The 25,559-nt window shown below is 58.5% G+C and overlaps 7 protein-coding genes across 7 annotated transcripts; 4 read left to right on the top strand and 3 right to left on the bottom strand.

The window, feature by feature from the left end:
* Positions 1-72: 72 nt before the first annotated feature.
* A1Q1_07605 (uncharacterized protein) lies at positions 73-394 on the top strand (the record flags this gene model as incomplete). The annotated part of the gene is made up of 2 exons (XM_014326617.1): positions 73-275; positions 349-394. The coding sequence occupies 2 exons, from the start codon at positions 73-75 to the stop codon at positions 392-394; spliced, it is 249 nt and encodes an 82-aa protein (XP_014182092.1).
* Positions 395-849: 455 nt separating this feature from the next.
* Positions 850-6,507, bottom strand: A1Q1_07604 (uncharacterized protein; the record flags this gene model as incomplete). Its single annotated transcript, XM_014326616.1, has 10 exons — positions 850-1,467; positions 1,593-2,553; positions 2,821-3,125; positions 3,175-3,300; positions 3,347-4,075; positions 4,543-4,797; positions 4,925-5,065; positions 5,132-5,805; positions 5,949-6,247; positions 6,347-6,507. 10 exons carry the CDS (start codon positions 6,505-6,507, stop codon positions 850-852), a joined length of 4,269 nt encoding a protein of 1,422 aa, XP_014182091.1.
* Positions 6,508-8,461: 1,954 nt separating this feature from the next.
* A1Q1_07603 (uncharacterized protein) lies at positions 8,462-9,124 on the top strand (the record flags this gene model as incomplete). The annotated part of the gene is made up of 2 exons (XM_014326615.1): positions 8,462-8,752; positions 8,957-9,124. 2 exons carry the CDS (start codon positions 8,462-8,464, stop codon positions 9,122-9,124), a joined length of 459 nt encoding a protein of 152 aa, XP_014182090.1.
* A 697-nt stretch (positions 9,125-9,821) lies between these two features.
* Positions 9,822-10,624, top strand: A1Q1_07602 (uncharacterized protein; the record flags this gene model as incomplete). The annotated part of the gene is made up of 2 exons (XM_014326614.1): positions 9,822-9,875; positions 9,959-10,624. The coding sequence occupies 2 exons, from the start codon at positions 9,822-9,824 to the stop codon at positions 10,622-10,624; spliced, it is 720 nt and encodes a 239-aa protein (XP_014182089.1).
* A 3,395-nt stretch (positions 10,625-14,019) lies between these two features.
* On the bottom strand, positions 14,020-17,662 carry A1Q1_07601 (elongation factor 3; the record flags this gene model as incomplete). The annotated part of the gene is made up of 7 exons (XM_014326613.1): positions 14,020-14,227; positions 14,279-14,361; positions 14,408-14,478; positions 14,598-14,667; positions 14,710-16,797; positions 16,911-17,399; positions 17,486-17,662. The coding sequence occupies 7 exons, from the start codon at positions 17,660-17,662 to the stop codon at positions 14,020-14,022; spliced, it is 3,186 nt and encodes a 1,061-aa protein (XP_014182088.1).
* Positions 17,663-21,608: 3,946 nt separating this feature from the next.
* On the top strand, positions 21,609-24,284 carry A1Q1_07600 (uncharacterized protein; the record flags this gene model as incomplete). Its single annotated transcript, XM_014326612.1, has 9 exons — positions 21,609-22,240; positions 22,284-22,515; positions 22,569-22,772; positions 22,818-22,868; positions 23,015-23,318; positions 23,401-23,486; positions 23,548-23,716; positions 23,803-24,019; positions 24,083-24,284. 9 exons carry the CDS (start codon positions 21,609-21,611, stop codon positions 24,282-24,284), a joined length of 2,097 nt encoding a protein of 698 aa, XP_014182087.1.
* Positions 24,285-24,403: 119 nt separating this feature from the next.
* A1Q1_07599 (SXI1D alpha) lies at positions 24,404-25,358 on the bottom strand (the record flags this gene model as incomplete). Its single annotated transcript, XM_014326611.1, has 3 exons — positions 24,404-24,712; positions 24,766-25,151; positions 25,193-25,358. The coding sequence occupies 3 exons, from the start codon at positions 25,356-25,358 to the stop codon at positions 24,404-24,406; spliced, it is 861 nt and encodes a 286-aa protein (XP_014182086.1).
* Positions 25,359-25,559: the final 201 nt, after the last annotated feature.

Genomic DNA, 25,559 nt, shown 5'->3' with positions numbered 1-25,559 from the left:
CCTCCCAAGCACAACACAACAGCTCCCGAACAACTCCCCAACCAAACCAAACCAGCCAAACCAACCACCACAATGAAGTTCCAGCTCATCACCGCCGTCCTCGCCTCTGCCGCCTTTGTCGCTGCCGCCCCCGCCAACAACAACGCTCTCGTCGGTGACGACAGCGATCTCACCGGCACCACCAAGGCCGGTGACTACGTCGTCATCTCCAAGCGCGAGGCATGCGGCGAGGGCCGCCCTTGCTTCGGTGTCAACCGCGACGACGCCTGCTCTACGTGAGTTCTCCAACTTCTGCCCCTGCTGACATGCAGCCACTGCAAGACCGCCTGCGGCGCTACCTACGGACAGTGCGGTGGATTCGCCTGGCAGACTTGCATCTGTCACTGAGCGATAGTAGATCGAAGTGATCAGACGTAGATAAGTGAATGCAAGAAGTGTGAAGTCTCCTATCTCGGTGATTTTCGGTGATCAGCCGACATGGTTCTCACGGTCGATCCGACTGACCTCCACCCCATCGCGGTGCCGTGCGGCCTGGCTCTGGCCGGCACAGGCTCCACCTTGCTGAAGCACTGCTCTAGGGCCGCCCTCCTACAGCAATATACTGAGGCCGGATGTGGTCGACCGCTGCGCAAGCTCTGGTGCTACCGCTTAGCCAGCTCCGGGGCGGACTCTCATATCACGTGACACCTCACCGGCCATTGCCGTATTTGCTTTCTCCATCGCAGCAAGTCTCCACCACATCCCGGAGTCGTGAGTATGGGCTCGCATGCAATGAAGTCAACGCTTAATGTCATATAGATGGTTGATTTTACTACACAGCTACGGATCACCCAGGGCACGGACCGACGCCTAGGGCTTTAAAAGAGTTTGGAGCGGAGCTGGACAGTGCCTCTGTTCATGACCCTCGGCACAACAATTGAAACACGCGCCATCCACGCGGTTGCACGGGTTCGTGATATTGCCAGCATGAGAGAAGCGCGCGCAGCGGCGACACTGGACCCCGCCCTCAGGGATTTTCGAGTTGAGGGCAACGTGCTTGCCCGACGCCGTGAACAGGTAGTCGGGTTGCTGGGCAAGGGGCGTCGACAGATCGATGTTGCTCACATCAGGGAGCAGTGCACGACAGGCGCCAGTACCAGAAGACGAAGATCCGGACCTGTGTTGATGGCCGGCGGTACGGTTGGCACTGGCGTTTCCGAGCTTGGCGGGCGAAGGGGCGCTACGAGCGCCGGTGCGAGACTGCATGCGATTCTTCTCGTCGCTAGGTTCGTTGGCTGGAGCTTGGGCTTGGACGCTGCGAGTCGAACGGTGGCGGGCACCATGGCTTGTCTGCAAACTACCACGCCTTGCAGTCTTGTCGGACGCAAAGCCGGGGTCGGCAACGCTGGGATGGGCAACGCTGGGATGAGCCTGCTGGGTGTGTTGGGCATCGGCGGCGTTCATGGCGGCGACGGCCTTCTTGCGCTTCTCCATCGGCATCGTAGTGTAACGTGTCCAGGGCGCAGACAGTTGTGATAGAACTCGTCACAGCGGTTGCAGAGGCTCGAGATGTTCCCGGCATGACTGAACCTTTTGCACTGATGGCATTTCACCCCCTTTGGAGGAGGGGCGATGTTGAGCGCAATCGGGGTGCCGGCAGGGGTGAAGTGGCTGTCGGGCTGCTCGGCGAGAGGAGTCGACAGGTCGATCCCAAAGGTGTTGGGCAGAATTGGACGTTTGCTCGTGTTGGTTTGAGTGCTTGGGCGGGTAGCGTCATCGGTCTTGTTCTGCGAGACAGCTCGAGGTTGGTTCGACGTCGAGGGAGAGACTGTGGAACCATACTTCTTTTGGGCCTGAGAAGAGCCGCTGACGGCGGTGGGTCGGCCGAGCGAGGTCTTGGGGGGACGGGTGCCAACAGTGCCGCCGGTGTGCGTCGAGCGACTAGGCAACGTGTAGTAGGTGGAGTGGTCGTGGGTCTCTATGTGCTGAAAGACGGGCTCGACGCTCTCACTGCTCCAGTGGCAGCATGAGAAGGGGCACAAATACTTCCCGGAGGAAGTGCGGAGTGGCTGAGGGGGTGTGCGATGGAATGTGCGACGCCTACCCTTGGGGTCGGAGTCAGTCGAGACGGGGGGCGCGTCCATGCGGCTACAGGGACTGGTTGTGTTCCCCGCGTGAGAGAAGCGGGAGCACAGACGACGCTGCACTCCTCCAGTGGGGACCTTGACGTTGAGGACGACGGGCTTGCCCGTCTGGGTGAACATGTACGAAGGTTGATCGCGCAGGGGCGTCTTCGTGTCCACCTGCGTGACATCCGGGAGCAGAGGGCGGCACGCGCCGGTGTAAGCTGCGGGAGACGCAGGACCACGACGACGGGGCGAGTCGGAGGGGGGCTGAGCGCGTCGGGTGCCGGGCTGGGTTGCATCGTCGGGGTGGGAGCGAGGCTGCCCACCAGTCTTGAAGGCATGTCGGGAGCGTTGGGGGTAGACCTGGGGTTTGACGTCGCGAGTAGAGGGCGCACGTGCGCCATGGTTGCCCCGAGTTGACACCGACGGAAGACGTTGGTGCGTGAGGCTGGTCACGCCGAGCCTGAGCATGGTTGAGGGTGGCGACAGCCTTTGCGCGCTCGTCGGTGGGCATCACGGTGTATAACTCCTCGGGGCTGTGGGTTTTGACGTGTCGAAGAACGACGTCGTACGAGTCGCGGCGAAAGCGGCAAGAGAACGTGCAGATCCAGTCATGACTGGAGCAGACGCGCTCGCTGTCCGCGTTATAGCATTTAAGGCGCCCCATGCAGCGTGAGCTGCGCCATCAGTGTCTCCTGCTTAGAGGGGAGCTTACCTTGCCGTGACAAGAGAGCCGGGGCGGGTCTTGTGCGCGTCGGCGCAAGGGACGTTGGACTTGAGGTACTGAGGCTCGAGCACACTCAGGATGTACCTCTTCTCCGTGTCGAGCTCCTTCTCCTGGCTCACTCTGCTCACCTGGTTGAGGGATTGGCACGTGGTGCAGAGCGCCGGCGCCATGCCGCCACAGCAGTGAGAGGGAGGAAGGCGAATGTGCGGCGGGTACTCGTTGTTGCACGAGTTGCCCTCGCAGGGGTTGGTAAGATAGACAACGTCCTGCACCTTGCTGGCATACCGCGGATACTGACCCCAGGTCAGCTTCAGCAGCTTGAAGGTCGCCCCGGGTGCTCACACCCCCTGTCGAAGATTCCAGGTCGTTCTTGATCTTCACTTGCTCCTCCGGGGACGCGTCGTCGAAGCTGTCATAGCGGTCCTCGACAAGGCGGCCGGCGAAGGTCCAACGGCTGGTGTCGTGGCACTATGGGCCATGACCTGCGGTCAGGGAGCGAGGAAGGCGACCACACCGCGGTATCCTGCTCCAGGAGGGCAAAAAGCTTTTTGCTGTTGGTCTTGGGGCACTTGGGGGCAGCTTCACGAGCCTGGGCCCCGTTCATAGGGACAGCCTTCTTGGAAGAAGGGGGAGGAAGAGCCTTCACCAGACTCATGATGAACTTGCTTCCATCGTCGTCAAGCGCGACACCGAAGCGGTCAAACACCTCCCTGGCCAGGCCACTCTGCGTAGCCACGTTGAGTTCACTGCGGTAGTGAACTACCATGAGGCAAGCCTCCTTGGCCCTCTCCATGTAGTTGATAGAGTAGGAGTGGGTAACTCCGTCGGGCAGCATGCACTCGAGGTTGTTGAGGGCAACGATGCCCATGCCGCATTTGAGGTTGAGGCTATGCACATCGGGCATCTCGGGGCGGACGGGAAGCTCTGGACGAGCAGGGGGCGTGAACGTTCCGTTCATGAGCTTGTGGTTAGCAGCTGTGACGGTGACAATAAACTCACCGGCACCAATGACTAGAACCTCAGCCACCCCGGGTCCTTGGAGAGGTAGCTCTTGTCCTTGCTGCGAAGAGGGAAGGCGATGTCGTCGGTGATGCAGACATTGAGGGGGGCGCTTTGGGCTTAAACCGACAGGAACAGTCATCTTTTTCCTCCACCGAGAACGGCTGAGGTCCCGGGGATGGACGCAAAGACGAGTAGGGCAGCTGTGGTAGATATGGAAGGGTGATGGGAAACAACGAAGGGTCTGTGAAGGAGGAAGGTGGTCGTGAAGATTACGATGTATGCGGAGCGGAGAGAAGTGTGGGAGGCGGGTGAGGCATTGGCGAGGGTGCACAGTGTCTTCCTCGAGCCTCCGCTCATTTTGTTCCCGTGAGCTTGTTAGGCTGAACGGCAGAGCCACCACCAGCAATCCCTCCCTCAAGGGGGGCAGGTGGAGGCGCGATCTGAGCGCTTCGTTCGCCGTTCTCCAAGTGCCCTCACGTGCGCCCCTCTCTGAGGTGGCAGGGCCTTACTCTCCAGTCTGCATGTCGGAGAGGACAAACAAACCACCGGAACGCTTTCAGGTATGCATCACAAGACATCGTCCAGTGTCATTAATCTCGGTGACTATCAGCAAATTACCGGCGGTTGGGGTCGTTGACGGTACCGGGCGACCACTTCTCGATCATGTACAGTGCCGCCTTGAGTTAGCAGGATCTTTCAGCGACTCACCCAGGTGATGACAGTTAGACCGGTATAAACAGCAACAAGAACGGGGATCGCACGGTTTCCATCGACGAGACGGTTCAGAAGGCGGGCGCCGTCAGTGAAGCTGAGGATTGTATTGGAGATGTCGCCGATTTGGAGCGCCTGGTCGGCATTTGGCCATGTGACGTTCGGGATCAGGTCCGCCGATGCTACAGCCCGAGAAACTGAGGGGCCCTTGGTGAGCGCAGCGAGACTACACAGCACAAGGCCGGTCGTCAGCTGGAGGCCATGTAAGACGTAGGATGAGACTCCATTGATGGGGCCTCGCAGCATCGAGCACACGACCGCGAAGATAAGGACTCCTCCCTGAGGTGAGCGACGTATGTACATAACCTGCAGCACTCACAGCAGACGGGTACAGCCACATAATGCCACTGTAAGCGTCCAGAAAAATCCCGACGACTACCTGAGCCCAGAGGTGGGCAGCTTCTGCGAGGACTCCCTGGGCAACAGGGACGCTCGTGTTCAGATTCTTCGATAACTCGTGCTGCGTGTACGTCGGCACACCGAGATCCAGCGCCTGTCGTCAGCGCACTTCAAAACATTCTCTTACCTCGGCAACTTTGACGGCAGTTTCGGACAGGAAAACAAACACAGTGGCGTTGCGAGACTGGATCGCTTCGTCGGAGCTGTTGTGCTCTTCAACCATACTCCATACATTGGTCGTGAAGTTGGAAAAATCGGGTTCGACTAGGACACGATCGATGTAGTCGGCGAGGCTGGCGAGAGTTCCGTTACCGGGGCGGCTAGCCATAGCACTATCGACCACTCGAGCAGTTTCAATCACGCCATCACGGAAAGAGGAAAGCACAATGACGTTGAGGAGCGCTTGGAGAAACAACAAGAGTACGAAATGTAGCGCAAGTTGGGCCCACTTCCAGAAGAGCTCCCGTTTACCTTTAATAGTCGTGCCTCGGTTGAAATGCGAGAATATGAAGCCATAGATGTTGCAGTACACCAGAAGTGTCATAGCTGCGAGAGAGTAGACAGATTTGTTAACAAGCCCGACACCCAGAATTGTGCGCTGCAGCTCAAGTGCAATGCCAATGAAACCTTCACCTAGGATCATGATGGATAGGCTGCCGTACTTCTGGCCGATGACGCCCGCGCGGGCACTAGGGGCTTGTCCCGAAGCTTCGATAAACCAGGAGAAGAACTCAATCACGACGCTCCCAAAGAGGAGAGCGAGCTGGACCAGACGCAGGCGGTCCGTGCTACCGCCCGCTCCTAGAACGACACAGGATATCAGCATAGCAGTTTGGATGAGCTGCACCGCAATAACGCGCCCAACAAAGCGCTGAGTTGCCCCGCGCTGGGAACGCCAGCCAAGCCACCAAACTATCGTTAGTGCCAGCTAACCCTTGACTCACCGTGCATGTGTTGCACCATGAGCACTACGCGATGCGCCAGACACGCAGCAGCCGTAGTAAGGAACGAAGTCATTGCCTGATGTTTCTCGACTCGCTTTGCTGGTGCTACGGCAGCACTAGCCGCTCCAGAGACGGGATGCAGGAACTCGAACAGTTGCCATCCCCCCGAGGAGGCACCGATGTAGACGAAAACGCCGATGTGGACGCACTTCAGAATACGATGACACAGGTCGTTGGTCTCGTAGCGGGCATCGTACTGGATGTGGGCACCCCACATGGACGCGACGACGAGATAATATCTGTGGTCAGACACTCAACGCAGCCCTTCTCACCCGAGGAAGCTGGTGACCTCGCCCGGAGTCGTCATCTGGTTCGAAGCATTGAAGGCAGAGAGAGACGACACAATAGCTAGGTCAAAAAACATATTGAGCCATTCGCTTGGACGCTTAGTGTCAGGAACCCAGTCCCGACCGTTGTCATCGGTGCTGGGATGACGCTCAGGGTGGACGCGAGCCGGAAGAAGGTTGATGTAGTGGACGTCTTTGGCTGGAGCGGACATGATGGCAAGTGCAGAGCCAACTCCGTCTGGCCACCAGCATGAATATCAGCAGCCGCCTTCCAGCGCATCGTTCTTGGGCGCAATCAGACTCGCGTACATCTTTAGCCGCGGCCTAGAACGTGAGGCTGGGTCCTTTGGTCAACGCTTCGCAGTTGGTGACGACGGGCCTCTGACGCGGGATAGGACACAGCCTGCCTTGGGGCGCGACGCATTGTCTGAGGTAGAGATAGCAGGGAGCTTGTTGAGTTTCGCAGTGCGCCCCATCCGACGTTGATACACAGCCCTCTCCCGCTGTACAAGGTTGACAGCGTTGTGGTCCTGCAGAGAGTTTGTCCGGTCGACAGAGGAGGATATCTTAGGTTCATGAGCACGGCGTTGGCGGCCGTGGGAGATAAGAGATAGAGACCGGCTATCACGTGACTTTGCGCCTTCTCTCACACCGGCTGGAGAGAGGGCGCATGAGAGCCTGCTTCTCATCTTGCTCGTCCTTCTGGGTCGCCTGCGCTCTTATGGTTCCCACAGCCTTCGGATACTGAATAGTGAGTCGCAGAAGCTGAGTGATTCCCGCTGACTTAGCAGTGTAAAGATGTGCCACCCCTTGTCGCGAAGATGACGGCTGCGCGGATGCAAAACGCTGCTCCGCTCGCTGACAGAACGCAGATTGAGGACATCGGCCCACAGCTGGGGATTTCGGGATTCTGGACAGCACTGACTCAGCTGACGGGGAAGAGGAGGAGATGACGTCTTTACCGCCCGACAGCCGAGCAGGCACGCTCACTCACTGCAGACAGCCATCCCTCTCATCGCGTCGGAGTATACCTCATCCCGGCTTGACACTGCCTATGCCATGTTGTCTTCCTCGTCACTTCCTCTTTCTACCTCATTCATCCAGCATGATGGCTCATCATCCACCGCATTCCCATCGACAGTCCAAACACACTCTGTTGCCTCTTGCATACACTATGCACCGCCGAACATCTCCGCTTCTGACAATCCACACTCCCCGGCGTGGTGCGTCGCGATACAAGTAGGCACGCTGCCTTCTTCCCGCCGCTGACGTTTCTGACCCAAGGAAAGCTCGCCATTCACCTCAAACGTTTCACAAACTCCTTCCTCCCTTCGTCTCCCCTCTTCGACCACCAAGCTCATCCGTCTACTCCGTCGGCTGTCAAGAGGGCCCAACCCTTGGGACCGCTCCCGAACTCCAGCAAGCAATGCTTTGCGGCCCCATCGACGAACATCGGAGGAAGATTCAGCTGCGGTCATGGAGTCGGGATGTACCTTCCCCGAATGTTGCTACCAAGCGCGCGGACCAGGAAGCGGCCCCAACGGGCGTCCGCCCCATGGCTGCCGCTGCCCCTTCGCCGCTGACAGGGCCCAGGTTCGCATGCTTTGCGGGGCGCACGCCCAGCTGGCCCTTGCCGCAAAGCGTTTTTGCAAGCTCACGGAGGCTGAATACCTCCACTATCTCTCCAAGGTCTTGGATATGGTAGTCATCACCAAACCTTGCGCGGGCCCGAACTGCAGCAACTTGCTGCCGCCCTTTTATCTGGCGAGCCTCCACTTCGTTTGCGGCGGTGAGTACCTGTGGAAGAGTCATCTAACAGACAGCCAGGACATCTCCTTGTGCCACACGTGCGAAGGAGCCCACAAGCGCTCCTTCCGCAAGCAGGAGGCGGAAGCGAAGGAGGACCTCGGACAAGCATTCATCATTGAGGCTCCCCAAATCCATCTGTCCGAGCGCGCCCTGCCGTGCGCGGACAAGGCGGCGCTGGACTGCCCTGGAACAGCATTGTGAGTCGACACCTTTGTGATATCACTAACGGTGCAGCTCGCTGTTTTAGGGCAAGTACCAGCCGCGCAACCTCAAGGGCCAAGCTATCTGTTCGAGGTGCGAGAGGGAGTACTTGGAAGTTATCAATAATCTCTCCAGACTGCACGCCGCCGCACGGGGATGACTGCTATCCTGGCCAGCCACCGCCCCCGCAACTGGGGTACGCTGCAGGACATGCTTCTCGTCGGGTCCTCGGCGGTGGCCATCTTATCGTCCATCGCCGTTCAGGTCGCTGGTGGGACACTAGGCTTGTCCTACCATGCTTCCTTCAAGGGAAAGAACGTTCCCGATGGCACGTTCGCGAGGATGGCCACTGCTTTCCGAAATGGAAACTCCATCCGTTTCGGCCTGCACCACACCGGCATGGCCCCGTCCACGTCGACCAAGGACCGGCCGTTTGCCGCCTGGTCCGTACGAGCCGCCGGTGGAGCTCGACAGGCCCGGAGCAGCCCGTTGGTGCTGTATCCCTTTGTGGCCCGAACCCTTGTTGACCATCCCTGCCTGTGGGCAACAACAACGGCACGGGCCAGGTCAGCCGACAAGTTCGCGGCTCTCAACGGCGTCTTCTCCGGAAGGAGGACCACGGCAGAGACGTTCCTCAAAGCCCTATATTAGGCCAACAAGGACGTCGCCGACGCCTACGCTGCCAAGGTCGTAGGGCAGGCGGAGTCATCGCTGTCTCCGCTCAAGACCACCGATGCCAATGGTTTGCATGATGTGAAGGTCAAAGGTGTCAAGAGGAGCCTCAAAGGGGTCGCGAGCTTCGACGTCTTCTTCCGATGACCACGGCTCGTACGTTCCTAAAGGCATGTACAGGATGGAGGCTCAATGGATTGAAGAAGTAGAAGATTGATGCAGAGGAGCTCAGCTGTGAAGGTGTGCTCCCCGGACAGCTCCGTCAGGATGGAGGTCGGCAAGTCCGACCGAACCTACTAACACAGCGACGTGGCTGATGGCACGGTCAGGATACACGAGAGATACCTGTCCACGGCCCAGGTTGGTGCAGCATTCATGTCCCTGCTCCTCATATCGCGTGTTGTCTCTACCAGGTGGCCAAACATTGCTGCTCAACGTCTCACGCCTTTACACGAGTGGTTTCAGTTCAGGGGTCCCACACTGGAAGTGGCTGCGAGTCTCGCGTCGGTCCGGAGATGACTCCAACTCCACAGAGTGCCCCAGCCCGAGGTCACCAGCCGCGCACCTTCCTCTGAGATGGGGGGGAACGACACCGCGGTGGTCGCCGAGCGATGATACTCAGCGCGCATTAGCCAGCCATTGTTCTGCCTTAGCACACTTGCCTTTGACGTCTGACAATTGAGCTTTGGGTTTCGGCTGGCGCCTATTGCTCGTTTCAGCCGCCGCTCCATCCGATTTGACATTCGACTCGCGAGCACAGCACCATCGTGGCGCTGCCAAACGTGCACGACAGCCACGATTGACCGGCCACTGATGCGCTGACTGGCTGACTAGACGAACAAACATGGGCCCTACTCGCGCACAACGCTACTCACAGATGCTACTGTCAAGCGGCTCAGTACGTTGCGCGAATCTACCTGTCCGCAGCGTGCGCTGATCTCGTCAGACACGGGACCCGGGAGAAGTCTCAACGACACATAGGCAGCTGGCGCCGGGACGTTCAAGGACGCTGGTCTGCGGTGCGTCCAGCCCCAAAATCCCCGAAGGATCTCTCAGCGCACCGCTGGTACCGGTCGACCAAACACGTCGCATTGTCCTCCCAGTATCTCTTCCCCACAACAAATCACTCGACTGTCAACATTGCCAATGACAAACCACTCGACTGTCAACATTGCCAATGACAAACCTCGCGCGCAGCAGTTGCTCGACCCGTCAACGGTAGTAGCCCCCGCTGACGAGCAGACCATGACCAAGCAGACCCGCGCGCGCCAAAAGCAACTGTCCAAGAGCCAACCCCTCTCTGGCCGGCAGCGGCAGCAGAAGGAGGAGGCGTCTCAGCCCAAGGGCCAGCGCACCAACAAGGACGAGGACATCGACGACATTCGCAATCGCATTGTCGCGCGCGTCAAGAGCCGAATGGAGCACCGCAAGGCCACCGGCCACACTGTCACCGTCGAAGACGTCAAGCGCGAGATAGAGCGTGAGATGAACGCCGAGGACTTCCAGGCTCACATGTGCGCTTCCATCAAGCGCCAACTCGAGGGCCTCAAGGTCCAGCTAATGGCTGAAGATGTCAATCGTGACAAGGACAAGGGACCTGCGCTCGACGGCCCGCGTCGCCAACCTACTTCCCGTCGCTGGTTCTAAGTTGCCATGAGTTCCGTTGCTCTTCGTCTCTAGGTGTAGACGTGCCCTTACTGCCCCGTTACTGGACAGCAGCGGTCTCGTGCACTATCCCAGACACCAGGTTAGGCTCCCTTCCACATGTGGATAATAACATACAGTCTGTGACCGCTGTGTTCTCTCAGATGTACATTCCCTATGCGTGACGGCTCCGGAGAGCCTCTCACTTAGCTCAACCTCGGCTTGCGAGACTACACCGTAAAAACGGCGGCCGAGATCCTTCAGGGCCTTGAGGTTGGACAAGTGCGTGATACGAGCGTGGCCATGTACATGATGCCATGAACCCGAGCGAGAAACGATGCCGTCTTTTGAGCTCGTTGCCTAAGTCGACAGTGTTTCCCTCCGCCAGGAAGGGGCCACAGTCTCAGACACAGCCGCCAATGAAGCCAAGGCTGAGTATCCCTCAGCGCAGCGAGTGATGACCGGGCCGATCGCTGCACGTTTAGACATTCTGTTCTCTCTCTCTCCCTGCGAGTGCTGGGCGAGTGAATGGCTCTGTCAGCGGCGGGGAGAGTGCGACGACGCTGGCCTCATGTTCCTCGGTCTTGTCTTCGCGATACTCAGCCTTGGCGTCATTGGCGGCCAGCTTTCCGCGCCTTCAAGGTTGCGCGGAACACGACAACGGTGCTGAGCTGTTATCAGTGATGGTCTGGGGCTTTCAACATACATGCGGCGAATGACGTCCTGCCTGACGGTACACGCCGTGTGCGAGTAGCCTAAGCAGGCTTGGTCAATGCACTTCTGGCACGTTGCTGCAAGACGCTCCACGCGCGCAATGGCGACGGCGTAGTTATCGGTTCCATCGCATGCGCTGGGAACAACGCTCCTCGCAACGGCCTCGAGGGGTAGCTTCAGGCGATCGTGCTCGGAGACCTCCGCATTATCGTGCGCCATGCACAGGACGCAGCGGGCACCATCGCCGGCCCAGTGCCCTAAGGTGGTAACGTCCTCTAAGCGCCAGGACTCGCTTGGCCAACGTGTGCACTTCTTGGGGAAAGGACAGCCCAGTACCTGAATGAACTCCCAGTCCTACAGCAGGATGCGGACCGTGTCATGTTCGCCGTGTCAAGCTACTGGCCGGACGAGCTCCGCTTGACGAGGTCGAAGACTTGGAATGACAGACCAAAGCGTTGCCATGAGTCTGGAGTTGTGGGGTAGCGGAACCTGGAGAGACTGCTCCTGTTTGGGTGGACAACTGGTCACGAAGAACCTCTGCGCCGATGTTGAGCCTACTGTATAAGGCGAGACTGTAAAGGATAAGAAAGCCTGAGACGCAGAAATAGGGACGTGCTGGCAGTCGCGCGCAGGATAGGCCAGAGCAATTGTCCCACCATGTCAGCAGAAGGGCGAAGCGTTCCCAGACCAACGATCGACCGTCCTGGTGGTCGACGCAGTCGATGAGACCTGGATAGGGCGGCAGCGGAGAGGCGGCCACGACCCCAGTCTCTGGTGAAGCCCCCTCTCCTGTATCGTCTGAGATTGGTCAGCACCGAGCATCAAGGAATCACAAGAAGCTAATCACCATGCGGATGAATAAAGGGCTTCATCGCTTTCGTTCTTGATATCCTCAATGAGAACGTCGTCGGGAGAAGTTGTGGGAACGCGATGCGCTCTCAGAAGGGTCTCGCCTCAGAAGCAGTCCACCACCACCTTGCGTCGCGCCTGTGTAGGGGGAACACGGCGAGTCGCTCAAGCACTGAGAGCTCGATATCGCCTCGCTAGACGTCAGCGACAGCTCTCAAATTCACTTACCCGGCCAGGCCAGCTGGGAATCGACATGTCGCGCTCGACATCAGGCAGCCGACCAATGGCGGTCGATATCCTAAGCCGGCCCAACGGTCCAGCGCCTCTTGGCAGATGGTGGGCCAGTGCTGGCGTTCTCTGGGCGCCCGACTTCGACGATGACCGGGCGGCCGTCGGGCCTTTGCCTGTCGACGAGTTCGAGTTGGCTTAACAAGGTCCCGAGGGACAAACCGCACATCGCTTATGGTTCGGTGTGGCCGCCAGAACTGGCCGGCCTCGCTCGGCAGGCTCTGCGGCGGGGTCGACCGTGGCAACAGCGAAGGTGTGTCTACGGCCCTTGTTCTGGTTGCCCACGTCCAAACCAGTCTGATCGTTGGCGAACGGTGACGATGCCCAACGACGTGATTCGGAGACACGGAAGACGTCAAGGTACTCTCTCAGTGTTCTTCGAGGCAATGGCCCTTCATCTTGCGGATGACATGTGCAGTCCGAAAAGCGGTCTTAGAGAGTCGCAAGACGGGCAGTGCTCGGCATATCGCCGTCCGCTGAGCATGTAGTCGAAGAGAGGCGTGGTCGCGCGAGGTGTGGCTTGATGGAGGGGGCTGTGAGGGTTAGAGAGTTTGGTAGCAAGATCGGAAGGGTTGGGAGGACTTTGGACTGCTATCGAACAGGGGAGGCCTGGCCTGTGGTTGAAGTGGACGACATCGCGGAGCCGAGAATCTGTGAAGTCAGTCCCAGACGGACGGCCCTCCACTTGAGCGGCGCAAAGCATAGCTCCGCCATCACGAGGGGATCGCTATTCCCTGATTAGTGTATAAGCCGTGATCTTCTGCAGAGATGGTGCAGCGCAGCGACCCCCGGCGCCTGCAGGGCGACTTGTCCTGCCTGGCGTGAATCTCAAACGAAGCCGCTTGCGGCGGTTGACGCTCGCTTCTTGCATGTGAGCGGGAATGAGTTAGGTTGAAGCAGAGTGAGTTTTGATGCCATCCGTAGTGATCGAAGGGACTGCTGCTGGTAAGAAGATGTGAAGAAGACAGGAGACAAGGTTGCGCGAAAGATGAGGAAGTTCGAAGTTCGAAGATGAGCGCACTGGTCACCTCTGCGACGCCGCGACCAGCGCGGAAGCATATGTCATAAGCTTGGACGTTATTGTTCAGAGTGCTGGAGTTACGGCCAAGTGTTTGCGTGCACATGCACGCCTGCCCATAGGTCTTTATTCTTAGTCGCCAAAGCATAGCGTAGAGCGGACAAGCGTCCGACTTGGAGATTCGCATGCATGTGTTAGCTCCGAAGCCAGCTCTACGGTGGGAGCCCGCGAGAGTGGAGGACGATGGTCACGTGACTGGGGTTCAGGCACTGTGGCATGGCGTTTGGTGCGGCACCACCCCACCACCTCCCTACGAGATTCAATAAATGTCGTCAACCATCATTCCGCCGTCCACAAATCAGTTACCGCTCTCAAACTTTGCAGGAAATTAGAATAAATGCTACTCTGCCCGGAAATGCAATGAAATGCCACAAAATCGGCTGGGGTCACTAATGGCATGGAAAAGAGAGTCTAGAGGGAGGGTATGATGTTCTACGCGGTTCTAAGCTGTCTGAAACGCTCAGAACGGTTAGAGGTCGTCCTCATCAGAGAAGACCTCCTCCCCACGCTTTCTACGGGCCATACGTTCCTTCTTTTTCTTGCGCGCATCGGCCGAAGTCATCTTCTTTTTCTTCGCGGCGACCTTAATAGGGTTTCCGAGAGCGTCATACTGGACCTCCTCCTCGCCGATCGTGCCCTCGTTCTTGTCAATACGGGGACCTGAGCCCTGGCCCTCACTGCGTCGTTAGCGTGTTTCTTTGCCTTCTGGAGGCCTAAATGCGACTTACACCCAGTTGTGGCCGGAGGCGGAGAGACGACCGTCGGCGATGGCCCAGACCTCGGAACAAACGTTCTCGGAGAACTCGCGGTTCTGTACATGTCAGCAAGCATCCTGTGAAGCGAAAGGATCGACGCACGTGCGTAATCACAAGCACACCACCCTCGAAGTCCTTGAGGGCGGCGATGAGAGCGGCAAGAGACTCGCGGTCTGACGATGTTAGCGATGCAGAAGAGGATTGTGGCGATCGGTGGAGGTGCGGAAGCAAATATGCCACAGCGGGACCTAATTTTCGCTGGACCTCCACCTCCACCCAAAGTGGCACTCACCAAGGTAGTTGGTAGGCTCGTCGAGACAGATGACGTGGGGACGACGCCAGGTAGCAGCACCAAGAACGATCTTGACCTGCGTTGTTAGCGATATTCGTGCTTACGTACTCACTTTTTGACCCCCACTGAGCCCACGCATGGAGTTGTGCGAGACGAACTCGGGCTCGAGACCGAAGTCGGCAAAGTGCTTCTCGATCTCGCGACGAACGAGAGGGCGCATGAGACCAAGACGCTGGGCCTCCTTGGTGTCGATCTCGAGGACCTTCTTCTCGAAGCCACGCGAGATAAGCTCGTCACGGGACATCCAAATATTCTCGGCGGACGAGAGACCCTTGAACGAGACCTCGTACTCGTAAGACTGCTTGAGCTTCTTACGGGCGACGAGCTCGTCGATGGTGCGCTTGACACCCTCCTTGACGACGGTGGCACCCTGGGCCATCTTGGCCTTCTCCTCCTCGGTCATGACACGAGTGGCCTTGTTGAGCTCCTCAAGGTCCTCTCCGGTCTGGTAACGCCAGAGCATGTACTCGAGAGGAGTCGAGTCGAGGTGCTGGTCGATGTGGTGGAAGGCGTGCTGGGCGACGTAACCGATGACAAGGTTAGGGTGCTTCCAGACGGTACCGCCAACGTTGGGCTCGGTCTCGCCGGTAAGAAGCTTGACGAGGGTCGACTTACCCGATCCGTTGGGACCGAGAATGGCGACACGCGACGAAAGCGAGACCTGGAGGTTGATGTTGTACAGCTGCTGCTTGGCAGAGCCGGGGTACTGGAACGAGACGTCACGCATCTTGAGGAGCGACTTCTCCTTGGTCTTGACACCGTCAAGAAGAGGAGGGTCGGGGAGCTTGAACTTGTAGTCCTCGGCAGTGTCGAGGGCGAAGTACGAGCGGGCCTCAGGAACCATGTCAACGAACTTGGTGAGGTTACCGGGGTAACGCTTGAGCTTGAAGTTGTTGAGGTGGAGGACGTCGGTGATGGTGCGGTTAAGGAAGTCCGAGTCGTGCGAGACCATGATGGACGTGCAGGTGGTGAGCGACGTAAGGTAGTCGATGAGCCAGGTGATGTTGACGACGTCAAGGTGGTTGGTAGGCTCGTCGAGGAGGAGAATGTCGGCCTTGAAGAGCATGGCACGCGCAAGGGCGAGCTTCATCTTCCAGCCACCAGAGAGCGAACCGATAGAGTCCTTCTGCTTCTCAGCGTCGAAGCCGACCGACTCGAGAGTGGTCTTGATCTCGGCCTCACGCTCGGCGTCGCCGACACCGGGAAGAAGACGCTTGTCGGAAACAACCCAGTCGAAGATGGAGATGGTCTCCTCGGAGCCGTCGATGTCGTGCTGGACGTAGAAGGTACGGACCTGCGAGGGGTCGGGGAAGCCCTCGACCTGGTTGTTGACAATGGCGTTCATGAGCGTCGACTTGCCGGTACCGTTACGGCCAAGGAGACCGTAGCGGTGGCCACGCTTGAGACGAAGGTTGGCGTGGTGGAGCAGGATCTTGGCACCGTAGGCAAGGTTGAACTGGTCAATGTTACACAGGTCCTCGCCCTCCTCCTCGTCGTCGAACTTGATGTCGTCGGTGGACTCCTCGTCGGCCTTCTTCTGGAGGACCTCACGGACGGCAGGAGCAATGGCGTCGCTCTGGACAGCGAGCTCAAGGTACTTGGGGACAGCAGCCTCCCAGGTGGCCTGGTCGTAGGTGTGGGCGTTGGTGAGACCAGCGGCGAGAACACCAGCGTAGGCGACAGCGGGGTTGGCGGTGTCGAGCTTGGGGCCCTTGGCGGCGACAACGGCGTCGGCGAGGTCCTTGGCAAGAGCGGGGCCCTCGGCGATACGGAGAGGGGGGAGGTCGGTACCGTCCGAGTTCTCGGGGACCTTACCAATGCGACGGAGGGTGGCAATGGCACGGGTACAGACCGAGCGGGCCTCGGGGTCACCAATGGTCTCCTGGGTCTTGATCAGACGGGGCAGGAGCTGGGGAAGGAAGGGGCGGACGGTGTACTCGGAGTTGACGAGCTTGGACATGTTGTCGGTAATGACGGCAACACGACGCTTGGTGGCGGTAAGACGCTCGTCAAGACCACGGGTGAGGAGGGGAGCGATAAGCGAGATGGTAGGGGAAGTGACCTCAGCAACGAAAGTGGTAGCAGAAAGGAGAGTGAGGGTCTTGGGGACCAGCTCGGGCTCGATCAGAGTCTTGACGATCTGGTAGGGTTAGCAAGGAAACTCGCCACAAATTGCTGCGAACGCCACAAGGGTGGCTGCTGACGTAATGGCAGCTCCACCCCATCGGGGAAATTCGGCACGTGGATACTCACCTCGGGAACGAGCTTCTCGATATCCTTGTTCTCGACAAGCGCGGTCGACTTGTTAAGGGTGGCCTTGGCGGCCTTCTTAACGTCGGACTTGGTGTCCCAGACGGCAGCAGAAAGAACGGGGATGAGCTCGGGGGTGGCGGCGGCCATCTGGACGGGGGCCGAGACAACGAGCTGCTGGAGGACCTCCAGGCAGCCGAGCTTGACCTGCCACTTGCCGTGCTCAGTGATGTTCTTGAGGAGAGTGGGAAGGATAACAGCGGTACCCCAAGGGTTCATGGTCTGAACAATAGCCTTAACAGCGTCAACGGCAGCCTTCTGGACAGTCTTGTCCTTGTCGGCAAAGGCCTCGGTGAGGGCCGGGAAGACGGTGCCGGGGGCGGACGAGACAACGTAAGGCTCGAGGTAGATGCCGGCGCCGTTCTCGCAAAGGGTCGAGATGGACGAAGCAGCGGCCTCACGAACGGCAGCGTTCTTCTTGTCGCCGAGGGCCTATAATTGGTCAGCCACAATTCAATTTGCACTAAAATCCTCGAATTTCAGTGTACAATGCACCCGAGATCCGTGTGAATACTAACTTTCACGACAGCGTCGGAGAGACCAGCAAGGGCGGCGACACCATCCTTCTTGGCGGTGGCGGCAAGGGCGACCTGAGCCTCAGTGGCGGCGGCCTTGTCGGCAGCGAAGAGCGAAGCGGCGTCGATAGCGCCGGCCTTCGCACCGGAGGCAGCAGCAGTAGCAGCGGGAGCCATCATTGAACTAGAATGTCAGTTTCTGATGCTTCTCGAGTCGTCCGATCCATCAGTTCTTGACATACCTGATTCTAAGAGTCTATTGTTTCGATGGGTTTTTTTCTAGCGAGATTTTTCTGGTCGGTCGCGATGGAGTCGATCAGAATCGATTTTTTCGATTTTTTCTAAGCGGATTAGAGAGAGTAGGCGGGAGAGAGAGTTTTACTAGCAAGCCAGATGGCAATGCGAGAAGCCTCGGGGGGGAGAGAGGATAGAGGAGAGGAGAGGAGAGGGGGGGAGAGGGTTTTGATAGAGAGAAAGCAGGTGGGATTCGTTGGAGCGACAGTTTTTAAGAAAGACTACCCCTAACGTGCTGGACTAGGAGCGGGAGCAAAAATTTCATGCATAGGATAGGTTGTGCGATGACCGGAGAGGCCGGCCTGGCAGCGAACGTCGGCGAGAGCGAGCGTGCGCGGGCGGGCGGGGGAAAGAGCCAGCGCCAGGCAGAAAATGTTCGACCACCCGTTTCAGGGTCCTCTCAGCCCCCTGGCCCTCACTTGCACCCGCGTACCGTCAAAGCTCAGTCAGCCCATCTCTGCGTTTTCGCCTCGCCATCCGCCCATTCATCATGTTCCTGGCACACCTGGCGCTTGACCTGACAGTTGCTCTGCTCTCCCTCTCTCTCCTCTGATTCCCAACCTTAACCCTACCCCGGAGCAACGGGGTTACTGCTCTTGCCCCCCCGTGGCGGTTGCATTGCGATGGATGCATCGCAATCCGCTGAGCTGGGGTCCCAGGGGGAGCGGGGGGCGTCCACCGCCGTGGGCCTTGCCATGGGGTATGCGATGACGCCTTCCGTCCGATGCCTCCTCATCGGTGACCCAGCATGCATCACAGCGGTAACGTTTGCAGACCCGCACACCGCATCGCATCGCAAGCCCCTCAGCGATCCTACGGGAATACGATCCAGCAAATCCCCGGCCGAGCCCGTATCTACATGACCCGGCCACATCGCGCCCCGCCCATTCGACGATGAGACGCCGGATCTTCGGATCATCGTCATAGCTGCAGTCCTAGCCATCACAGGCAAATCTTCCATCTCATCGCACCAAGAATGTTCGCCACTGGGTGGCAAATTCCCCCATGCACCCCCATGGTTCGCCCCCCTTATCGCACCAGATGCAGAGCCGTAGTCTGCCAGTTACTCACCGAGAAGCAGGCCGGCGAGTTGGGAGCCAACCAGAAGACAATGATTGCGCTGCGTCGCCCTCAGAGGCACGATCCTGGCCCGCATTCGCATCCAGACACCGTCTCACCTTCCGTGACAAATCTCGTCCCAACATGCCTGAGACACTAGTACAATGCGCATCCAGCCTTTGCAGAGTGCAGCTGGTCTCGCAGCAGTGAAGATTTGCGCGCAGTAGTGTGTGGATGGCAGTGGGCCAGCCGTCAGACCATCGCGCAGCGCGAACAGCCGAATGTTTGGTGCGACCCGGCCGGCCGTTACACCGTGAACGCCGTCCTAGGTCGGCAATCGGGCACTGGGAAGCTAACGGGTGCCCGAGAAAGACGGACCGTCGTTCCGTAGTCCCATTGAGCTCCCATCCAGCATCCAGTTCATGCACATACGATGGGTGGCGACAACTGAACCCAACCCACTGCAGCGGGCAGCCCAGCGGCTCCTATCGGCTCCCAGCGGAGACCAAAGCGGAATCCGGCGGCGTGCGCGGCGTTCCCGCACAAACCCCATGGATCTGCACTGCCGCTGCCGGGCTGACACTGGCACGCAGGCGTGCAGGCGTTTGCCGCCCAGCCGTAGCGCAACTTGTGTAAGCGATGATGGAAGCGCCCTACCCAGCCCCGCGCCCGTAGCGGCAGGCCCGATTACCTGGCATCTCAGCTCGGGCGGTGCCCGCGGTGCCCACCGGGGAGACAGGGGGCGGCGGAATCCGTCCGCATTATCTCCCGTATTTCCAGTGGTAGCATGTTGTAGCATAGCCCATGGACCTGGGGAACATGCGGGAGCACCTGTGGTGTTGGTGCGTGGTGACGCTTGCCGAGCCGGGACGAGGTCAGATGACCTCAATCCCTCCACCTGGACTCCACCTGCTCGACCTAGAATTAACTCGGACATCACGTGCAAAAGGTGATTGACTGCACTGGTGACGCGCAGCGCGTGTTGCATTTCCCAGGCACTATGCTAAGGCTCGGCAACTCGGCAGGGTCTGTCAGCTGGCCATGACGATTGAGAGAAGGAAGAGGTAGTTGAGGAGGAAGCAAGGTCAGGTGACTCGGCTACGATCGAAGTTGGCGCCTGATCTTTGTCAATGGAGATCTCGAAACGACGTCGGCGGCGCTCTGGCGTTGATCTGCAGTGCAGTTGACACCGAGCATGCACTGTCTGAAGAGCAGCAAACTCAGAGACATCGCGCAGTGAGCGCAGGTGCGGTGGAATGCCACACGACGAAATCGCCACAGGTGGCGAAGCCTCTGATTCGTCCCCTGCCTCTAGCTCCCCGCGCTCGGCGCGGACGTCTTCCTTCTGCATGCCCGGGCTCGCTGTGCATCAAGCTGAAGTCCGAGAAATACCTGGAGCACATTCTTGTACTCCGTGGACCCCGACGTACCACTTTCTGACGGATTGATAGCGTGGTACCCTAGAGCGTGGTGCGGGGCTGGCCTTCCTCGCCTCGCTTAGTGTCTTCCCTCCGCAGCCCACAACGCCAGAACGCCAGATTGGGCACGAGCGGTTGGTACAGAGTGAGTCTTCATTCTCGACCATCACTCGAGCAAAGAAGGGCACGTGGTGACACGATACGGCGGCCCTTTGCGAGCCCTCTGGAGACCGTGCTTGCCGTCAGCCGTGGTGCTCGAGCTCAAAGACGTGACCCCTGCGCAACCTCCTGGATAGCACGGATAATCTCGCCCATTAGACTGCGTGGACGGCTGCCGTTGGATCTGACAGGGTTACAGCAAGCCCTATCACTCCGACGCGGCACAGGATGACCCAGGGATCGCAGTCACAGTGGCCTTTTCTGTCTGTGCTACCGTGGGCTACCGTGCTGTCAGACAGAGTCCATGCGCACGACGGATCACGTTTGCTATCGAGTTCTGAAAATGATCTGGAGTGGCCCAGCAAGGCGCCGCTACTCGGTCCTTCGATCGTCTATTGCGTGGGACGCCTGCAGTCTCGGGGATATGTTGAGCTTGAGGCGCCGTCTCTGCCAGCAAAGATGTGCCCTGCGTGAGGAAGATGAAAGAGTATCATCGCGGCGTCCGTTCCGCCAGTCAGAATCTTCTAGACAGAACTGTCTCCAGATTGGAAGGAAATGCCAAAGACTAGTAGCGGCCCGGAGGACGGCGCAAATACAGACCTTGTGGACGGTCTGTCCAGTTATCGGAGCTCAACCAGTGCTGTGCATGCAGCTGTTCCCCATACGTGTACGCGATCTACGAACACTGCATGCACACATGCCCTATAACACGTTCGCGTCGGACTCTACATACGCCTGTTGTATCTTCGGCAACCAACTAAGAACGGGGTTGTCATGAAACACGCTGATGATGCAATGGAGAGGACTCGTTACGGCGCGCACGCCGCTTTGAGGCCACGATCACGCTACGGTATGTGCGGGTCCAGGAAAAGTCTTGAGTCTTCGGACTGGGGCCGACCGACCACACTGCGATTGCACCTCCCCAACAGCTTCAGATGCATGCATCGCTTGCCAAATGCGTGATTCCGAGGCCGGCATAGCATCTGCTTGCCGCCGATAAGCGCTGTCTGGGCGGACGCCGTTTACGCCTCTGACGCGACTGACGTACCGGCGTACCGGCTGAAGCCGAACCCACGTGAATTATTACCCGTCCCTTGAATCGGTGCTCGAGCCTGGCCATCCACTTCAGGCCCCACCTTGGATTATACTCGGACTTGACCAAGTCACCGTTGCTCACCCCATCACCAACCACAACCATGGCCTCGCCGCGCAACATATCCAAGTCCCCGAGGCCCTCGGACGACTCGGAGCAAGCGCTCTCGTCGTCTGTCGCCCGTGCGCAGGCCAGTGGCTCACTCACCGTCGGCACCCCTCCACTCCCTCAGATCCCGCGCCGAGAGATCTCCAACTCTTTTCAAGCTCGCACTGTCGCCGAGCGATCAAGCGCTAAAGGCGAAGAACCGGCGTCAAGCGGCTCCTCGCTGTCTGGCCTCGGTAACAAGGCCGCTCTCCCTGCCCAGCCCACCTCTTCGAACCTGACGGCTTCCCTCACCCTCGACAAGGACCACAACCATAGCAAGGATCCAATCGACCGCACCGGCACTCCCGATCTCGACGGGACGCTGACACCTCAACCGGACGAGTCAGCGTTTTCCGCTGTAGCCGGAGTTCCGGACGAAGAGAAGGCCAAGGTACTCCGGCGCCACCTTGTGTCCGCCGAAGAACGCACTTCCAACGCACCCACGCCATCAGCGAAGCTCAGCCCCGCGGCAAGTCCGGGACCCAGCAGCCGCAATGAAGATCCCGGCGAGAGCGCGATCACGCGGCGCAGCGATGGCGACGACGACCCATTCCCAATCCCTTACGACGCGCCAGGTGGCGACGTGACGTGAGTCGTACCTTGCGTTATCTGAATAGAGCTGATAAGCTAGTCACGAGGTCTACAAGTGGCAACAAGACCATCAGCGGACGAGGCGCAGCAGCCGCGCGCAGTCCTTCTCGCATGCGGACCGTTCCGCCATCATCGACCCGCAGCTTGCGCAGATGAAAGAGCCGGGAGGGTTCCGCCGCAACTTTGTCGTTGCCCGCGCACAGGAGCGTGGCGTCGAGGAGCCGCCGATGATCCGCAACTTTGTCGACTTCCTCTTCTTGTACGGTCACTTTGTGAGTGCGAGTTTTGGCCCGGCCAATGCAAACATGTCGCTGATAGGGATTAGGCGGGAGAAGATCTCGACGAAGACGAGGACATCGACGACGAAGACGATCACGCAATCGCCGAGGAAGGGCGAGGCGTGTCGCGAGTCGCCGGCAGCAGCCGAGATGCGACCGAGAGGACACCTCTGCTTCGGTCTCGAAGCTCGACGAGACGCCCGACCCGACCCGGACAAGGAACTGCGAGCCTGACGCAAGCCGTTCTCATGGTGAGTGTGATGGTTGATCGTCGCTAACCCTGCAGCTGCTCAAAGGCTTCGTCGGCACCGGCGTTCTGTTCATGGGCAAGGCCTTCTACAATGGAGGTGAGTCGAGATTCCTAGGCTGTTAAGCTGACCTCAGGCATCCTTTTCTCTACGGTCGTAATGCTTTCCATCGCCGCGATCTCACTGTGGTCGTTCCTCTTACTTGTGAAGGCATGGATGAAGGTCCCCGGATCCTTCGGAGGTAGGTGCTGCCTGACGGCTGGACGTTGACCCCAGATATCGGCGGAGCCCTTTACGGAAAGTACATGCGTGATACCATTCTGTTCTCGATTACCGTGTCACAGATTGGCTTTGTGGCGGCATACACGATCTTTATCGCGGAGAATCTGCAGGCGCTTCTTCTCTCTGTCAGCGACTGCAAGTGGAACGTGCCCATCGGCACTCTCATTTTCGGCCAGCTCCTTCTCTTCCTTCCGCTCGCCATGATCCGTAACCTAGCAAAGTTGTCGGGAACGGCGCTCGTTGCCGACGCATTCATCCTTGTGGGCCGTAAGTCAATCGGGCTGCGTCGAGCGCTGACCGTCCAGTCGTTTACATCGCATCGTGCGAGATCGACACGATCATCACAAAGGGTGTTGCCGACGTTATGCTGTTCAATCGCGACAACTTCCCGCTGCTGATCGGCACTTCGGTCTTTGCGTTCGAGGGCATCGGACTGTAAGTGTGTGCCAAGAACTAGCTGACAAGCAGTGTCATTCCAATTACCGAGTCGATGAAGGAGCCGCAAAAGTTCCCCCGCGCTCTGTCTGCTGTCATGTTTGTTGTTGCCGTTCTCTTTGCCGGCTTCGGAGTCCTCGGCTACGCCGCCTACGGCAGCGACGTGCAGACCGTAGTTCTCACGAACCTGCCGCAGGACCAGAAGTTCGTGCAGGTCTCTCAATTCCTTTGTAAGTTGCCGTTGGGGCGCACAGAGCCTGCCCCTTGCCGACCGCGTCGGTGAGACATCCTTATTGTGCGCTGACACAAACAATAGACTCCATTGCGATCCTGCTTTCCATTCCGCTTCAGCTTTTCCCAGCCGTGCGTATCATGGAGACGGGACTCTTCTCGCGCAGCGGCAAGCACAACCCTCGCGTCAAGTGGCAGAAGAACATTTTCAGGGCCGGCACCGTGCTCTTTTGTTCGATGCTGTCCTGGGCGGGCTCCTCTGAGCTCGACAAGTTTGTCTCCTTGATCGGCTCCTTTGCTTGGTGAGTATCTGCTATGCTGCAACGGCATTGCCCTCGTGAAACGGGACTGACCTACCATCATAGCATTCCCCTCTGCTTCATTTACCCACCGATGCTGCATCTCAAAGCTTGTGCAAGAACACGCACCGAGAAGGCCCTTGACTATCTTCTCATTGCATTCGGCGTCATCGTGGGCCTTTACACCACCGTTCAAACTATTCGCAGTTTGTTCGATTCAAGCTCGAGCGAGTTGCCTCGCTCCGGCAAATGCGACAATCCTCATTGAGAAGATCGCACGCAACTTACCGGTGCAGGTACTCGGTCAGGCGACTCTCTTAGATGGGCCAAGGTATTATAACTTGGACATCGAGGCTGATGCTCGTGCGACGATGTAATGCGCAATCTTTACATATACTCTGGCAGCATGATCTCAACTTTCTCTGGGGACATGATCTCAGATCTCGGCTCTCCGGACTGCGCATAAGTGGAACAAGGACGGGTCCTCCCGGTAATGTTCGCCGGGAGCGTCCGCCGCTTGCTGACCGTGACGGCCACCCCTTCCGTTCTTGTCCTCTTTCGACCATTCTTGCGCCGCCCTTTGTACTCCTTTGAGATGTATTCCGGCGAACAGGACGAAGGCGAGCGACACCCAGTGTCTGTTGGTGTGTCCGCAATGCGGGGCGCTCTGGCGGTATCCGACGCGCTGACGACCATCTGTATGTTAGTCTCTGTGAGCACGAACTGCTGGTGTCTCATGGCGAACTGACCTCTTCGATACACGAGCGCGCCTTGTCGTTGGCAAAATAAGATCGCATCTTCGAAATTGCGTCGGACGCTTCCGGTTCCAAACTCCTTGCTTCATACCGTTGTATGAGCAATCGCATCCCAGTTCGACTCTGACCACCCCACTTCCTTCGGACGGCCGACCATCCTGAACGACGCCGCCAGTTTGTGAAACTGGACTCTACGTTTCGAGGCGTCGTACTCGCGATGGAAGCCATTTTCTGCCTTTCGGCTCGCGAGGGAAAAGGATGAGCTAGATTGGAGAGGAACCATGAGCGCAAGTAGTGGACGCCAGCGGCCTCACGACGCGTTTGATGGAATGACCAGTCATCGTCATCGTTCGCAGAGGTAGGCGACGTGGGCAGCAAGACTTGCGTTGCTGTTAGTAGCCGCAGGAAAAAGGCGACGTACCTCTGGATATCGCAACATCCTCTTCCTCTAAGATCGCGTCGATAGCTCTCAAGGCGTCTGCCATCAAATCGGGATCAACCACAACATGGTTGGCGCAGGGGCAGTGGGTATGTCGCTCCCCATGGGGCGCGGCCCCGGAGAGTTTTTGCTGAAACGCATCTTCCATGTATGCGTAAGAGTTGTTGGGGGACTGTAACTGACGAGGGAGAATGAAGTGGAAGGACAGAAGATGCCTTTAAAGTACTCTGGCCGTAGTAAGAGAACAATAAGCAATAGTGAAACAAGCTCTTCGGGGCCCCGGAAACCGAGTGTGACACGCAATAGTTGACACCGTTTGCGGATTGAAAAAGCGCGGACGATTGGATTG

The sequence above is a fragment of the Trichosporon asahii genome (genome assembly GCF_000293215.1).
Source record: "Trichosporon asahii var. asahii CBS 2479 unplaced genomic scaffold scaffold00017, whole genome shotgun sequence".
NCBI classification, from domain to species: Eukaryota; Fungi; Basidiomycota; class Tremellomycetes; order Trichosporonales; family Trichosporonaceae; genus Trichosporon; species Trichosporon asahii.
This window is presented reverse-complemented; position numbering and strand designations above follow the sequence as displayed.